The sequence below is a fragment of the Ambystoma mexicanum genome, chromosome 5q (genome assembly GCF_040938575.1).
Source record: "Ambystoma mexicanum isolate Mex_15411 chromosome 5q, UKY_AmexF1_1, whole genome shotgun sequence".
Lineage (NCBI taxonomy): Eukaryota > Metazoa > Chordata > Amphibia > Caudata > Ambystomatidae > Ambystoma > Ambystoma mexicanum.
This window is the reverse complement of record NC_090933.1, coordinates 1,056,747,449-1,056,764,479: the sequence shown is the minus strand read 5'-3', so window position 1 is coordinate 1,056,764,479 and position 17,031 is coordinate 1,056,747,449. Positions and strand designations below refer to the sequence as shown.

General features: G+C 43.1%; 1 protein-coding gene across 1 annotated transcript in view; it reads left to right on the top strand.

Annotated features, from left to right (window-relative positions):
- Positions 1–17,031, top strand: part of MRPL13 (mitochondrial ribosomal protein L13) — a 298,977-nt gene that overhangs the window by 92,699 nt on the left and 189,247 nt on the right. The window contains exon 4 of the mRNA XM_069621562.1: positions 13,385–13,445. Within this exon, the coding sequence (XP_069477663.1) occupies positions 13,385–13,445 (61 nt within the window). The remainder of the gene's footprint in view (positions 1–13,384; positions 13,446–17,031) is intronic.

Genomic DNA, 17,031 nt, shown 5'->3' with positions numbered 1-17,031 from the left:
AACTAAACCATCTAAGGAACAATATTGGGTCTTGATTACATCTAGCCCCAAAAACTGGGTTTCAGTATTGTGTTGAACCAGAAGGAGGAGTCGGACAACTTAATGGCATGTTCAAAAGGATTTTATTTAAAAGAAAAGAAAAACTAACTTGCCCTATAGCTGTGAGGGGCTTTCCCTTCCTAACAAAAGTAAAGCTAAGGGTGCACGTCAACTCCAAACAAACAGTCTTTTGTCCGAAACCTAAGCAACTAACTGGCTCTACTACTGAAACTCCTAACTGAAAAGAAAAGAGATGCTTGTATGAAATCCTTGGTATGGACTTCTATCTGGGCCGTGTCTAGATGATTGGTTCGCAGTCTTTCTGTCTCCAACTTTTAGTATCAAATCAGTTTAGAAAATAAGAATTATTGTTAGTATGAGTTTCTCTCTTCCTTTGATAAGGAAACTGTTTCTGTTTTGCAATGTACTAAGCCCTCCAGGACGACTTGGAAAAAATATACTTCTTTCTTTGCCACCTTCGTAGTGTTGGGACTTCCCAAAGTCCAGTAACTCTTTGGAAAATGTCTTATTTCTTTGACCAAATGTGTCTTTATAGTCTCCCGTGATGTCATGCACTTTGCTGTCCATTTTTACAGAGTGTTCCATACCTATCTTTGTGCTTCCTTGATACTTCTTAGTGATTCAGCTTTGAGAAAGTCTATATCCTTTCCATTCTAATATAGTAGGGCTGTGTGTCTCTCGTTCTCGTAACCTTTCATATTTATGTCAGCTATTCCAGCTTTGCATCAGTGTTTGTATCCCTTTCTCTCTGGATAAGTGGGGCTGTGAGCCTGTTATGGTCTCTTAGCTTTACAGACTTTTGGCGGCTATTCCAGCCTTGCATAACATTGTTTGTATACCTTTCTCTCTGTAATATGGTGTTGTGTACCAGTTATGCTCTCTTAGAGTTTCTTACCAGCGTCGGATTCGGTGCTCTTGTAAACCTGCAGTTTGTTTGTTTGTTTATTTTATTTATATTGCGTACCTGACCCGGAGGTAATTGGCCGCTAGAGGATGGTAATGGTTACATGGCATAGAATAGACAGTTGTATACATGAATACAGTTTGAGCATTCAAGGAAAAATTATAATGGTACATATATACATTTTTACATTTTGCTTCTCACTTGCCTCCACACGGTTGTGGCGTCTCTTTCCCCATACGTTCCTCTCATGGTGGGAAAGGTGCTTGCTGACAGGAGCTCAGATCTCGTGCTCCTCTCTTTTCTCAGGTCTCAGCGTTCATGCTGGGTGCCTGGCCCACCACTGCTCTTCAGTTGTCACGGCACCCTAGAAGACCGTTGTCTCTCCATCCTATCCTTCCCGTTGATCGGAGTTTCTTGCTCAGTCAAGGTACCTGCCTCCAACTAGCGGGTTTATCGCTCAGCATGCCGCTCGACGTGGCTCTGCCCCTCCAGGACGTCAATACTTCAGGGCCTCGCCTCTGCATAGCATTTGTCTCCTCATGCCACGTGAGTTCCTTCTCATTCACGTTTTGTTTTCTTCTTATATACGTCATTGGAGTTAATGAAACCATGTCCACCTTCATGGATCATGGCACTCGGGCGAATTTCGCCATTACCTGAAGCCAATAGTCAAAAAAGGATCTTTGTGAATTATATTTGTAACAGGGAATGCATCCGTTTTTCCAATGTTAATATAAGCATAAAGAGTGGTTTAGAGAGGGAGTTGCATGCTGGACTGGGAGTCCTTGTTCCCAAGAGGGCAGTCACTCCCAGTGAAGGTCCACTTGCCCAGACCCATAGGGAGGGTCTTGTGATCAGGCTCATTTCCCTAGCCTCAAAGGGGGTGACTCCACCCTGGGAGAAGGGACAAATTGTCCAGATTTGTCTCAGTATCTTTAAATTGACAGCCAGAAATACCTGAAAGCTCCAATGTAAAAACACTCTCCATATTCATGGAGAACTGTGCCTGCCACACCAGAAATTGCACATGTGAAAATACCAAGCCCTCAAATGTGTCAAAGATTTAATTCTACTAACCGGAGAACATGGCTTGCATTACAGAAATACCTTTTTAAAATGACCAGTATTCTGAATGGTGCACTTGGGCAGTTGCCCTACTCTACATCTGGTGAAGACAATGAATCCTCATTCCATTCAGAGTCTTTCTAATGTAATGATTTATTTCTTATCCTGAACCACTGTTGTATTATCTTTCAGTTTATAAAAACATGGTGGATTGTACATCAGATCTGTGACGAATCAAGGGAATGTATTCCTTCTCTGCAAGCGGGAGCCCTCCCTTGTGAAGCTAGGGAGGTGCGCCCTATGGGCAGAGGCAAGCGGGACCTCACCGGGAGAAACTCTCCCTGGGCGGACAAAGACTCCTTCTCATGTTAGCAACTCCCTAAAGATCCCTCCTCTATTAATTCTTTAGACCTATTCTATCAAGGTTTATATGAGGAAAGAACAAGGATATGTGATTGCAAAACAGAATTGGAGGCTATCACTTTAAATGGAAAAGAACATTTAACTGGGACGAGGAGGAATGAGCATAATAATGAGAAGCTGCAGCACGCCGAGGGAGAAACCCAGACAAGCCGGTAAAGCCCCACGGCTACGTCCTATCTGAAAGCGGAGGAGACCGTGAACTCAGAGACCCACAAGGTTCGTACCATCTGGTGAGCCAAAGCTGAAGAGCTGGACGCAGTGCTTCTGAGAAGCTGGGAAGGAAGAGAAGCTACAAGGGTTGGTGTGACTACGAAGAAACCGCGGTGGAATGGAGGTCCTTACAACAGCGCCGAGACCATGATGTGGATTAAACAGTGTGACTTCCCAGTCTATGGGATACTGAAAAGCAGTCCTAATCAAAGAGACGAAGAACGAGAAACTGAAGGTGAAAACACAGTCTGGCAGGCAAAGACAGGTGTCGGACTCGTGCAAAGATAAGTGATGTGTTCCCCGAGGATGAAAGGTAAATGGGAAAGCGAGAGACCGCGGAGGGAAGTGAATGCGAATCATTGCAAGAGTGTTCATGCTCGTCTCAGTTATGATATAAAGGTGATAAGAGAAGTGAAGGAGAATCATTACAAGAGTGTACATACTCTTCTCAGTCACGACAAAGAGACGGTCCCGGTGGAACTAAGAGACTTGATTGAAGATCATTATGAAAATATCCATATGTGGCCCAGTCAAAATAAAGAGACGATAAGAGTGTGAAAAAGAGATGGAAATGTGAATCACTATAAGGGCATTCATAGTCTTCACAGTCCAAGTAAAGAGAACATCAGTAAGAAAGAGCAGGAGATTATAAGTGAAAACTTGGAGAAGAATAAACTGGGATATACATTGGGGAGAAAGGATAGCTCAGGGGCAACACGTTTGTCTTGAAAGCAAGACAACGCAGCGCAACACCGGTTCGAATCCCGATTCCGTGCTTAGAAACCACTTGCTGGTATTAAGCGTGTTATAAAAGAAAATAGAAATAAGAGAAACAAGAAATAATACAGAAGAAAAAGGGTGTGAAGGGTAGAGAACTAGAGAAAATCTGAAAGGTTAGATAGCCGTACCCTGGGAAAAGGAAAGAAGAAAACTTTGTAACAAAATAAGAGTCAATATATCAATATAGAGTCAAGAAATTCCAATGTAAGAAGAAACCAAGGCTAAAGGAAGTCTTGACAGAACTGTATGAACTGATCAAAAAAGTCATGAGAAACTATTTAAAAATCAGCTATTGAACAATAATTGGCAAAAGAAGCAAGTCAGCTTTCGTTGTTAAAATAGTGGTAGGGTTAGTTTGGCCAGTGGACAGACATTCACTGCCGACTGACTAGCACTGTAGCTAGTTTTGTTAGGTGGATAAAACGCACTAGAAATGGGGAAAGATGGGCCTTGTAATTAAGCATAAACTCACTGCTTCACTTCTACATACAGGTTCACATGTAGAGGAGGTTAAGACTTCCCATGGGACAAGTCTGGGCCTTTCATGGTGTAAAGATTTATTGTGTGCTTTAATCATGAAAACCCATAACATTCTCAGGACAATAGCCATTGTAAACAGGCCTTCTGAGTAATGACCAGCCCCCACCTTTGCAAAATCTTTGGCAGAGGCGAATGCTAGAAAAACACTATCTAAATGTTTTTAAACTAAATCAAATTTATGGTCCTTCGGGAGATTATCATTTATTGGTCTAAATGTTTTAGTTTTATCACAGAGCATCAAAGAGAAATTCCTCCAGCTAATATGGCACCTTTTTGAGCTCTGCATAGAAATACAGTTGGATATCTGTTATCTGTGAGAACAAAGTAGGCCTGTCACCTCATCTTGAATCCATCATATACTGAACCTATTACATATTGTGAGCCATGTGCTGAAGCATGAGATGTTGTTCATAGGGCAAATGCAGAGCATGATTCATACTTTTCATTATGTTTGGAAACGACTTTGGCTCCTAACTTTGGAACCTTACCAGTTACAAACACGGGACCGGTTGTTTTACGGCAGGCATGGTATCAACTGTATGACACTGACACAATGGGTACAGTTTGTAAAACCTTTATTGAAATCTTTGGGATTGGATGAACTCCTATTTTGCCCTATAACTAAAATGGGAGTAGTCTTGACAATCAAATAAATAATGCCGTCCTATTGGAGCTTTCAAATCAAAATCGTCTATGCAAAAAAAAAGAATAATGCCTACCCTATTTCTTGTACAAACAGTGTAAAAAGGAGAAATGTATGCAAAAAACGAAGAATCTGTGTTCAAAATAAAGAAGTGTGGTTGAACCAGCTCTCCTCCACTAATTAGGTCTCACGGAGTAAAGCTGTCTTTGTAGGCAGGATGATGCACTCTGGGTCAGCTTCCAATACGATAAACAGTTCCACAACGTGGATCAAGGCGAGTCTGGCCTTCCACGTCTCTTTTCTCTAGTTTCCAAAGATAATGTTTTGACCAAGTACCATGTACTCTCCCTGGTTTCTCGCAGAATACATCGTAGAAGGCCATAATAAGGTCATTTAAATCTTTTTGTTTCGGTCTCGATAGACAACTTTGAGTTTATTCCCCAACACCTATCTCCTCCAATACCAAACAAGACAATATCGAGGCAGTGGCAGTGGAAGGATTTTCTTTCCACTCCTTTAGGAGATTTATGTGGTGAATCTTTTGCTTTCTAGCAAGCTGGGCTATTTTATAGGTACAGGTTCCTGTTTGCTCTAGCACATCATATGGTCCATGCCGCTTTGAGACAGGTTAATTTTCAGAGGTAGGTAAGAGGACTAATGCCTTCTGTCCTACTGAAAAATATCTTAAATTAAACTTCTTGTCATAGGTGATCTTCTGTTGGGCTTGAGCTTTCTCCATGTGAGTATGGACTAGACTCCGGATGAGTTTCAGGTGCTCTCGCAATGAGGTAGCTGTTTGTGAGAGGGCAATAGGTGCCTCTTCTCTTGTTTCTCTACCGTAAAGTAATTCAAAAGGAGAAAATCCGGTGAATTCCTGGACTTCACCGATAAGTTTACTCATAAAATTGGATCCCTGATCCATTCCAATTTCCTTGGGGAAGCCAACCCTAGAAAAGAATGGTAGTAGGTGTTTTAAAATTTGCTGGGTTGTGTTGTTTCACATGGGGAAAGCCTCTGATTACCGGGTAGCATAATCAATGATTACGAGAACATATTTATTACCCTAATGATATCCATCTCAATTCGGGAGAAAGGGACTTCTATCATCGGTAAGGGGCATAGAGGGGCAGGTATGGGAATATGTGCGCTGGTTTTCTGGCATATTTCACATGTCTGAATGAAGTTCTGCTTGTCAGCATGGATACTTGGCCCACTGATGCGAGCTTGGGTTTTAGATTGTCCTAAATGTCCCCCTGTCAAAAGAGGATGTGCAATCTCTAGCACGATCTTGCAATGGGTTTTGTGTATCACTAACTAGGTTTTTCTTAGGCCTTCTCTGGAGTTTTCCTTTCTGTATAGTAATCCCTGTTTAAAGAAGAAAAAGGGGCTCCCCTTTTCGTGTCCTACTCCCTCAGAAATCACTTGTAAGAAATCCTCTGCGAGTGCTGGATCATTTCAATGGATGAAGGCTAGATCGGGAGGTATGGTAGGTTCTTCTTCCCTCTTGGACTCAGTGGTGGGTGTTTCATCAACCTCTTCAAAGCCTAAACAAAGCCTAAACTACCTCCGTTTCCTCTGGTACACTTTCTTCCTTAAAACGGGGAGATGGAGCCTTCTCAAGAATTCCCTGTGCAATTCTGTCCCCACAGTGTATTTCAAATGGAGTTTCGCCATGGTTCTGTAGAATAACCTTTGTCTACCCGAAAGTCTGGATCTATGACGCCTGCTAGGACATCTAGACTAAACTTTCAGGCTAGGCCAGATTTTGTGGCCAATCTTGTATAACAACCCACAGGGGGTATTAGGACTAAGTCTGTGACAATCATCCCTCTTTTGCCAAGAAGTATAGTGGCTTCTCTGCTGCTACATCTATCAAAGCCTCTGGATTCTTTTGTGGTGGTAGACGGGTCTGAGGCTCTGTGACAATGTTTCTGGAATTTTAGGGTTCCCCATTTGTCTCAATCGAGTCATATCCAACCCCTGACACCATATGTAGGGAAGGCATGGTATCAACAGTATGACACTGACACAATGGGTATAGTTTGTAAAACCTTTATTGAAATCGTTGGGCTTGGCGAAACTCCTATTTTGCCCTATAACTAAGATGGGATAAGTCTCGGCCATCAAATAATTAATAACACAGTCCTAGTGGATCTGTCGAATCAAAATGGCCTATGCTCAAAATACCTAATACCTGCCCTAGCTCTTGTACAAAAAGTGTAAAAAGGAGAAATGTTTGCAAAAGGAAAAATCAGTGTTCAAATTAAAGAAGTGTGGTTGAACCAGCTCTTCTCCCCACGTTAGTAAGGCTGTCCCTGTAGGCAGGATGACACACTCTGGCTCAGCTTCCAATACGATAAACAGTTCCAGAAAGTGTATCAACGCCCATCTGCCCTTCCATGTTTAAGTCTCTTTTCTCTAGTTGCCAAAGATAATGTTTCAACCAAAAAGTTCACAAAGGTCCCCCTCTGCCGGGCTCAGACCTCTCACGATAAAGTTCAACACAAACTTGCAGGGGGAGGGGACTCCCTTTCCCAAGCTTATTTCATGATGGATTTCCCTCTGTTGAGTTCGGACCACTTTCGATGTCGAAGACTTTCGAGTTTGCGTGGTTTACTTTTCAGACCACTGCAGGACCACTTCGACTCAAAGCTTATAGTTACATTTTCACTTTCCTCTTCTCCACGAGCTAAACTTCTTTATTTCACTTTTGCTGTTCATTTGCTTTATCGCTTCTAACAATGTACCTCACTGAGACTTTCGAGTGAGCTAGTTCCTTTCCCTGGATCACTTTGTTACATAGTATCGTTGATTTTTGCAACTGTCTTTTACTTCAAATTTCCTTTATAGGTCTGACCTTTCTCGCATTTCATCCACACGCGTGCAGCCTTCGCTTGCGATATAATGTTACTACTTCCATTTCAACACACACCGGTCTCTCAGGTCGCTTGCCAACTCACCGGCTGTGTGCATCTCTTTCTTGCTTTTGCAAAATCCACATCACGAGTCAAGGTTAGTACCACAGGCTTGGCCTTGCCTCCCCAACTCGGCCATTCATCCGGAGGGTCGCTGGCGTCCTTGAAACACAATGCAGTCTTCGCTTGTGGGACCTGGCCTTCTCCACGTGTTTTCCGCGGCCTGTCGGAGGCAACAACCTCTGGTAGGGAACTCATTGGTCCGTCGTTATTCTCCAGTAGGTTTGTCTTTGTCCCAGAAGTTCTGCTCATATTAGTGTTCCGCCATGCTCAGAATGTATCTTTGGGTTCTGCCTTTTATTTGTGTGAGGAGAGCTAATTGGTATCAGATGTATGCACCTAGGGTGAAGTGCCTGACTTTGCCTGTCCCGATTAGTGGGACATGTCCAGTATGATGTGTGAAACTTAATGTTGTTAATCTCAATCACCCTCTTCTTCTGCCCAGTGTTTGTGTGAACGGGGAGCGTAGGGTTGAGACTTCGGTGAATCCTAAAAAATAGGTTGAGTTGGATATACAAAATATATCCAAAATAGGGGGGGAATACTGCGTCTCACTGCTGTCTGCCTCACCCCCACTTCCCTGGATCCAAAGGCGATGGCCGTGCCTGGGCGCCTGAGAGAGATCAATCCCCGGGGACTCGCAGGTGAGACACCCTCTGGTTTCTCAGTGTCTCCCTATGTTTATTTAAAATAATCAAATTGATATTAATAAAATTCTGAATATTTATCGCACAAATTCATGTCAACTATGCAGGCATGCGTCTCTGATGTCAGAGTATAACAATCCATATCTCCTTAAGGTGTCAGATTGCTACGTGAATTATGGAACCGACCCGAATTTGCATTAAAAGTAGGAGCCAATTGGGCACCCACCTTTTTGTGATCACATATATAGAAATAATTTCAAGTAGGCTAGTCAAAAGTATAAAACCCTGGATCTAGTTACCACCCGATAACACATCAAGGAGGATGGATGTCATTGGCAGAAATATGATTCGATCATCTTCCTTACCTGATAAGCTACAAAACCTGCAGGCATTTTGTCCATGTGTATTTAAGAACTCCGAGATAAGATTCATGCATTCTTCAAAATGTTGATAGATGACAAACAAGAAGCTAATAATTTGTTTTAAGGGAATGGAATGCTAACAGCTGATAATGTTAAAAGCATAACATAAGACTCAGAGGAGGCAAGTTTCAGAATGATCAAGTTGTCTACTTCGGAAATAAAGCCCGAAGTGCGAACAGAGATTTTGTATTTTCTTTTGATAGGTTACAGTGATTTGCGAAGGAGACCGACAAAAGGTTCAGTTAGAGTTTTGAGAAGGAAGCATTTTTCATTCTCCTCTTTGTATCAGGTCAGTGGACAATTGTTTCCTTATCAGAAATTCCATTATCTACCACCTAAATCTCTTAAAGTTGTCAGGCATCCGCTTGTCCCTCCTATTACATGCAAAGAGGAGGCTTTAAAATCTCAAGCAACCAACCTCGTGTAACCAAACAATCCTGACTCTGTCTATTCCATCAAGACAAATTTGCAACATTCTGTGTGCTTGGAAGTTCATCAAATCTGAGAGATGGGCTTGAATATAGTAGGGGTAGGCATACAGTAGTTTCAGGAAAAATCTTTTACTAACTCCAATAAGAAATAGTTTTTGCCACCTGTAGCACATCTGAGTAGGATGAGAAGCGCATGCCAATCCATGTATAGATGATTTTGTGGATTCTTCATCTGCCTGGGGAAGACCAATGCAGCATTTTGAGTGTGTTAGTTGTCCACTGTAGGATTTTCAGTCAACCTGCAAAATCATCTCTCAAACCTTCCCATAGGTTCCAGTTTCTGGATGCTTTCTTCGGCACAGACATGGTTTCGGGCAAGCACATGTAACATGTAATAAAGAGTGTAGTCTTTACTTTCCATGGATACGTTCCTGTGCCATGAATATTAACTGACGTTATTTCACTTGTGTACACTTGCGTGTCCTGTTTGCATGTCCTGCTGGCATCTTTGCACACACCTACATTTTAGCACTCATTCAGAGTGATTGTGAGCTCAGACTGTTGGGTACATGTTTTGAAGTGTGTTTGTGTGTGTGTGTCTGTCTGTGTGTCTCTCTGTTTGGGGATGGGCTAGTTTGAATGAAGTGGACAGTGAGTGTCTGTTGTTTCTCTATGCATTTAAGGCTTAAGCAATAAACTGAAGAATAACCTGAAAAGTAAAGCGAGATAAATAACATCTAAAGCCTTCTCGGTTAGACATGGCATTGTTTTACATTTCACTATTTTCTTTCTGCAGGCTGCATATGAAAAGCCTCTACACCAAAAGATAATCCCGTCTATAGATGCTCCTCTTTCCTCTGGCAGCATTATTTGTTAATTAGTACTACATTAATCAGGCCTTCTTTATCATTGGTTTGACTTAATTTCGCTTTCATTAGTAAAGGCAGCCAATAGAAGCGATTGCATAACAAAATGAGATCTAAATGTACCGGGTCAAAAAGCGAGGCTTTGGTAGTGGAGCTTGGTTGAGAAGATGGAATGGAGATGTAAAGTATGTGTGGACCATGATACAAATGTGATGTAAATAGACACTTCTAATAATGCAGGTGAAGTACAGGTTGGTGTTCAGTGTGAAGACACATTGACTTGGGGTGTTTATTCTGTTGTTTTATTTACAATTTGGGGTGAATCCCTGAACAAATGTGCGACTAGTGTATGCCGATGAAACATGTCAAGGCATACTTGAATTTAATTATTGATGTCATCATCTAATCCACAAATCTTTAGTGGTTATTGTTTCTAATGATTAGCTTGCCAGTTTAGGCTGTTTGGGCACAAGAATAAAGAAATAAGCAGTGACCAGTGATGCTGCATGGAAAATCAGAGTATCTGTGGTTTATATTGTATATTGTCAGACTCTAGTGGAGGGGACTAGACTGCATCCGACTGCTGTAAGCAGTACATGGGAAAATGCACAGTTGGATGTGAGTAGTAGATAATTGTGGTCGGTCTTCGACATGAAAGTTGGTCCTTCAAGTATTGAAATGAACAAATGAGTTGGTCACCTGATGCAGTCGCAAAAGGAGAAGCTTTTATGTACACTAGAGGGTCTCACACACAACCCAAAAGCGACCAGTAGAACCAAATGAAAAATCTGTAGAAGCCCTCTATAAATGCAGAAAATATCCCCTTCCCCAAGTATGTATCTTTTACCATATGATTCTGAGACAGCCCTGCTGGTCTTAGAATCCCATTTTTGTTCTGGTTGGCCCTGCCACATTAGGCAGCGAGAGCAAGCAACCGTGCTCTTTCCCTAGCAGATCTTGTGTAGTCACAGTGGGTGAGTTGAGCACAACACCACTAGCTCATCTGCCCCTTCCTGACTCCCAACATGGTGGCAAATTATTGCAAACACTGAGTGCGACAAATTTGGTGGAAGCACTTCCCAAACGGAATGCTTTGTTACACGAGCAAGCGAGCTATCAATGCTATGTCGCGAAAAAAGTACACAGCAAAATGCAACAATGTGGAAGAGGCTGCTAAATGCCTGTACATGCAGTTCACCCTAGAGCCTCTATTGCCTCTCGATTGTTTCAGGGTATCAATAACCAGTCTATATCCACTGCATTACAAGAATATGAGGAATCACTTCCAGAAGCAAGGCTGCCGAGAGAGGATTTGTATGAGCCCGATACATGGAGAAATTCGATTAACCATGCATCCTAAAGGGGAAACGTGGAGCAGCTGCAGAAGAGTTGGAACTAACAGGTAGCTTCCCAACACTAGTAGAGACCAGGGAACACGCACTGAAACCTTTGTGGACAGTAATTAACTGAGGACAGAGGAAGAACAAAGGACAAATGATGCCACGTGCTGCATGGCAGACTGGAAGGAAATGGAGGCTGAAAAGTGGGCCAGGCTAAAGGCCCTTAGGAAGTCTCCCAGAGAGGAGGAGATGGGCGGAGTTGGAAATAAAGTTTGACCCATGGAAACAGCTGACTTTTGTACTCAATGGAGGCTCAAGAAAGTTTCTAGACCAGAAGGGGAGGACTACATAAACCCAGTAAGTCAATCTGCATTGAAATGTGGGTTGGAGGAGGTGGGTTGGCGGAGGTGAGAGGACCAAGAGACTATAGACTAATGTGCAGCTGGTGGAGAAGGACTTGGAGGCTTTTGCCATGTTTGAGAAAGTGAAGGTAAAGTTTTGGGATTGGGAGAGTACTAACAATTCTGTTGTATGTATGGAGTGAGAGGGGAAGCCTGAGAGAAAGGATCAAGATCAGGAGAGTTAGGAGGGAGTGGAGACAGGAGGGGCGAGAAGTGCGTCATCCACTCCATTCTTAACCACACACTCCTTTGTTTTTAACCATCTTCTCGCTGTTGTTAACCACCTCCTCCCTTTTGTTCCGTCATATCTACAGTTTTCTAATTTCCTTCAACCTCCTGTCGTTCTTCACCATCCTTCTGCCTCTTTAACTCTCCACCCTCTTCTCTCCTTCTACAAACATCAACACTACGACTTCAAGCCAGCCGTGGAGGCCCCCCTTGCCAAACCTGTACTTGGGGCTGTATGAGATTTGCTTCTGTGTGCCTAAATGGGAGCGTGTCTGCTTGGTCACTGGTGTTTTGGACTGCATGTTTCCCAGTAGTGGGCAATGGGGCAGGACTTCGAGTGAAGTATCAATATACCAGGCAACCATCTTGGCTTTACGTTTTGCAGGAATCGGCGAGTTGGGTGCTTGCCCACCTCCCGGCTGCAGCTTCAGCACCTTCCTTGTCTCCCTCCTCTCACCCGCAGAATGTTTCCTCCCCACACCATATCTATGCATATCACACAAGCGGATGAGAGATTGCTTGTGCTCGTGGCACTTGTGTTCCAAATCAGCTAGTAATGTCTTCCCTCTAGATTAGTGTTTATTTAGAAATTGGGTTATTGCAGGGCTTGACTAGCATTTCCTGCCCCTTCAAAGATGTAGCAAGCCGCTGTACTGCAAATCTCGATTCGTAAAAGGGACAAGATTGAATAACGACATTGTTACAATCCCCTGCCTCCTGCATGTGGCATGGCAGGGGTAGGCAGGGTATACTTTCCACACCGCCCCTGCATCTATCATCACCTATCTTGTGGCATCATCTAGCCCTCTTGGCAATCTAACCATCCACTGAGGCTCTGGAAGAGGATTGTGTCACAGCACCCATCCCATTTAAATGGACCCCCCCCCCTCCTTCGGACCCTGATTCATTGTGGCTGGGGGTTTGGAGATTGAAACCATAGGTTTGGGACTCAAAAGGCAGCCGTGCTGATTTATTCAAACCATCCCAAATACCTATTTTTCTGCCAACAGGCATTAGATAGACTTTTCGAACTGGGATAAGATCAATAACATCCTGGCCCATAAATGCGATCAATGCCTTGTGTTAGAATTCTCTAGTCAAGGGTTTGACATTGATTGATCAGTTATCATCTGTTGCAGCTTCTCAAGGAAAACATACACCTGTGTTCAGGTTGTCATGGGGTTGTTTCATGTCACCATAATTTCTGTTTCTAAGGTAGGTTTTCACTTTCGTTTAATTGATAAAGCTGTATGCTTGTATTCACTACACTGACATTGTGAGAATGATAATTGAAATATTTGCTTAGTTGTTACGAGTACAGTGAATAAGATGCAAATACGTTTTTCTAAAGATGCAGGTTTGGTTTATCTCTTGATTATCTTCTGCTTTGGTCTCTGCATTCTCTCCCACTCACCTTAACTAAGAGAATTCTTGTTTTGTTGTGTTTAGGTACCCTGGTGGTTTTAAGCAAGTGACTGCAGCTGCCTTACATCAAAAAGATCCAACGGCAGTAAGTATAAGCCCCTTTGCGTCCCTGAGATCTCACGATTCCTGTTTGTGGATTCAAATGAATGCCTTCCTTCTTTCCTAGTTTTAGACAGGCTTTCATACACAACATGCTTTTCTAGGCAACAGAAAGGCAACCGTTTCACAAATCTTACATCATTGGGACATTGGACCAGTTTGAATATTAAAATGAACCTCTGTGTTAGTTTTCATCGGTTTATAGATACCTTGTGTTCCTTGGATGCACAATCACCTCTCACATGCCTTTCTAATACAGAAACATTTGCTTCACTGCTGTTGTATTATGTAACAGTGTTCTGTTCTATTTTCTGTGGTGTAGCATAAAGCGCGGACATTCACCACTGAACTGGCATTGCCAGGAAATGAGGGCACAGCAGTTAAATTCAATAGGACCATGCAGAAAAGAAAAATGTTGTATGGCCAGTGGCGTGGAAAACAACTAGGGTATAACAAAACCTTGGAAATTCAAGGAAAAAAGTTTTCTTGCAGTTTATGGATGGTCCTTCAATCGCAGACCCTATCCTTGGACGAATCCGAGTGATTTGCCCGCGCCTCAAAGTACCGCAGGCAAATCGTTCGCATGAGAAAGGTGCGAACTACCAAACGTTAGCACCATTCTCATGCGAACACACATACATTCTCACACACAACACACCCCCCACCCACACCCTCGGCACACCCCCACCCACACGCCCAACATAAACAAACCCCACTTACCTTCATCTTCATGCTGGGTTCCTGCAGCGCCAGTTCCCTTTCACTTCCGTGATCGGGAATTGGCGCTGCAGGGTCCTTTTTTCTTTTCTTTTTTTTTTTTTTTTGTAACTGAAGGCTGCAGGGGTGTCCCCCGCTCACTATACCATAAAGTATAGTGAGCGGGGCGATGGGGGGACACCCGCGCAGCCCTCGTTTTCTTTTTCTTTTTTTTATTATATGGAAGGCTGCGGGGTTGTCTCCCGGAACCCCCGCTCACTATACCATGAAGTATCACCTCCTTGGACAGCTGGTGATGTCTCTATGCTGGACTCTATGCTTCTCTCCATGATGCTGCTGCACCCTGCTCCTGCCCCTGGTGTGGGACTCACTTTGTCCTCTATTGCCATTTAACTCTCCTACTGCCTTTTTAATATCGCTGGGTCGTGGGATACGACTCCTGGGGGCAGTGGGTCTCCTCTAGCTCTCCTTCATGCTTGTAATTCAGACATCATCTTTTACCAAACTACTACAAATGAAAGTAGTGATATTTGTATTTTGTATTTGTGGTTAATGAATTTTATATAGCGCTTTTAGCCAAAGCGCTTTACATAGAACAACAAGAAATACATTACAAGCAAGTTAATACTAATTCATGAATCAAATAGCAGAGAACAATATACGGAACAATTTACCATGAAACAATCAGAAAATAAACATGTGCAGGGCAGAACATTTGTCTAAAAACAGTGAACTGTCAGGTTGGAGACAGGAGTAGGTGGGATTTTAGAGAAGTGAGGAAGGAGGAGTACGAGGTGGTGATAGGGAGAGGGAGAAGGTTCGATGTATGATGTGATGAATGTCTATCTGTTGACTTTTTTTCACAATGTACTCATTGTTATGAACTAGCCAAAAATAATAAATTCACATATGTAGAAACGTATGGGTGGTCCAAATCTGTGCAAATACCTAGCGATCTTATGTCTGATACCATCAGTTAACTAATCATTGTTGTCATATATAATGTTATAAGTGATGGCACCAGTGATGCCATCCGGGATGCCATCAGTGAGGTCATCTAAGATGTCATCATTGTGGTCACAGGCTGTGCAAAAGTGTGCTTTAGCTGCATTTCAGGGGTTTTGTTGTGTCTTAACGTCCATGCAACTAAAGTTGTTTCCTTGATAGACATGTATATATTCACTGAAAAACTCTAAAGTGCAGTTAAATTGACCAGATTTAATGCAACAAAACCCTTCAAATGAAGCCAATGTGGGAAGTCATGACCAGCTTAACCCGGCGCGTTCAAGGGTTTTGTTGTGTCAGAAGTCTGCGTCTGACACAGTGGTGGCATGCTTTTTGGCAAAGACTTTTCTTATAAATGTAAAAGAAAAGGACCATAAATATGAGGGGTTGCCCTACATCACCAAAAATACTAAAGACCCTGTCAGTATGTCCGTAATGTAAAATGTCCAACGTCCTGCGTCCAAACTTATTTGCAGCCCTTAAACTAATGTAACTATGGAAAAACTGGGTGTCGTCTTAATACAGGGGAAGGCTTCTCTCGCCCTCTGGACACAGTCTTATAAAGTTCAGTTCATGACGTGCAAACACAATGAGTGACACAGGTCCCAATATCAAAACAGTGGGTGGGGGGAGTCCAATCCCCTTGTTTCTTCCTCCAACTCAAAACTGTAACGCCAAGTCTGGTCAACTATCCTGCCAGACTTGACTGTAGGATTAAACACATCTGCAAATGTCTCTTTATTCTGAAGTGGGTCCTCGACTCCTTCTTTCACCCTCTTGTACTCTTTCACATTGATCCCAGATCCCTCTGGGCTTTCTCTGAGTCTCCCTGACTGGTTCTGCCGTACCTGTGTGGGTCTGTGAAGGATCCTGCAGATCCTTCACTAATATCCTGCCTAAAGTCTCCTCCCAGGTTGCCAGGGGAGGGCAGACGCTTCCTGATCCCGACCCTGGGGGTGGTGTACTGCAGGAGGATAACCTGGGTGGAGACACAGCCCAGGGTAGTGAGGAAATTATATGGGATGAGACACAGTATTTATCCTGTGAAGGGGACATTCTTGCCACTATGCCAGAAAAGGTTATGGCTTATTGTCATTTTAATATATCTGAAACTCCTGCTAATATTAAGGTGGTAAACCCTAAAGTTGTAACAACCAAACATATTCTACTAAAAGAGAGAATCCTTTTTGTCCCTAAAAGCAAAGGTCTTCCTCATACCAAGGATACACTTTGAGGAATAGCGAAGTATTGCCTTTTTTTATCACATCTTTCAATAGGGTTAAAACTACTGCCCCTCTATTAACAATATTAAGGGAATTAAATCTACCTTTAAAAATATATCAGAACTACATGTTCCAGAATCCCATAGGAACTGAGACGAAGAAGAGGACAGGAAATTAGGGATAACATCCTTTTCCAGTCTCTGGCAATTAACAGTAATGGTCTGCACCTGAAATCGATTGCCCCACCTATGAAGCAAAGTAGCTGGGAAAGTAGCTGAACGGCTGGCAGTAGTAGTAGTAGTAGGAGAAGAGCATGAGGCTGGCAGTTCATGAGGAAGTGTGATCACTTAAGGGATGTCTGGATGTGGAGATAGCAGATTTCACCTCCCAAGTTCTGAGAGGCTCCTGTGTTCACAAACCCTGCCTTGCCTTCACTGCACTGAAAGCGACGGTCTTGCAAGGTGAGCCTAGTGACTGTAATTGCAGAGCCGTGACGGTGCTGGAGTCCGAGGCCCATAGCAAGAAGCAAACTGAGGGACAAAGGAGTTCAGGAGACTCCCAGTTGGTGTGTCCAGACCGAAGACACCTGTGCTGCAGAGTGGTGTGGGTCCCAAATGTGCCTAAAAC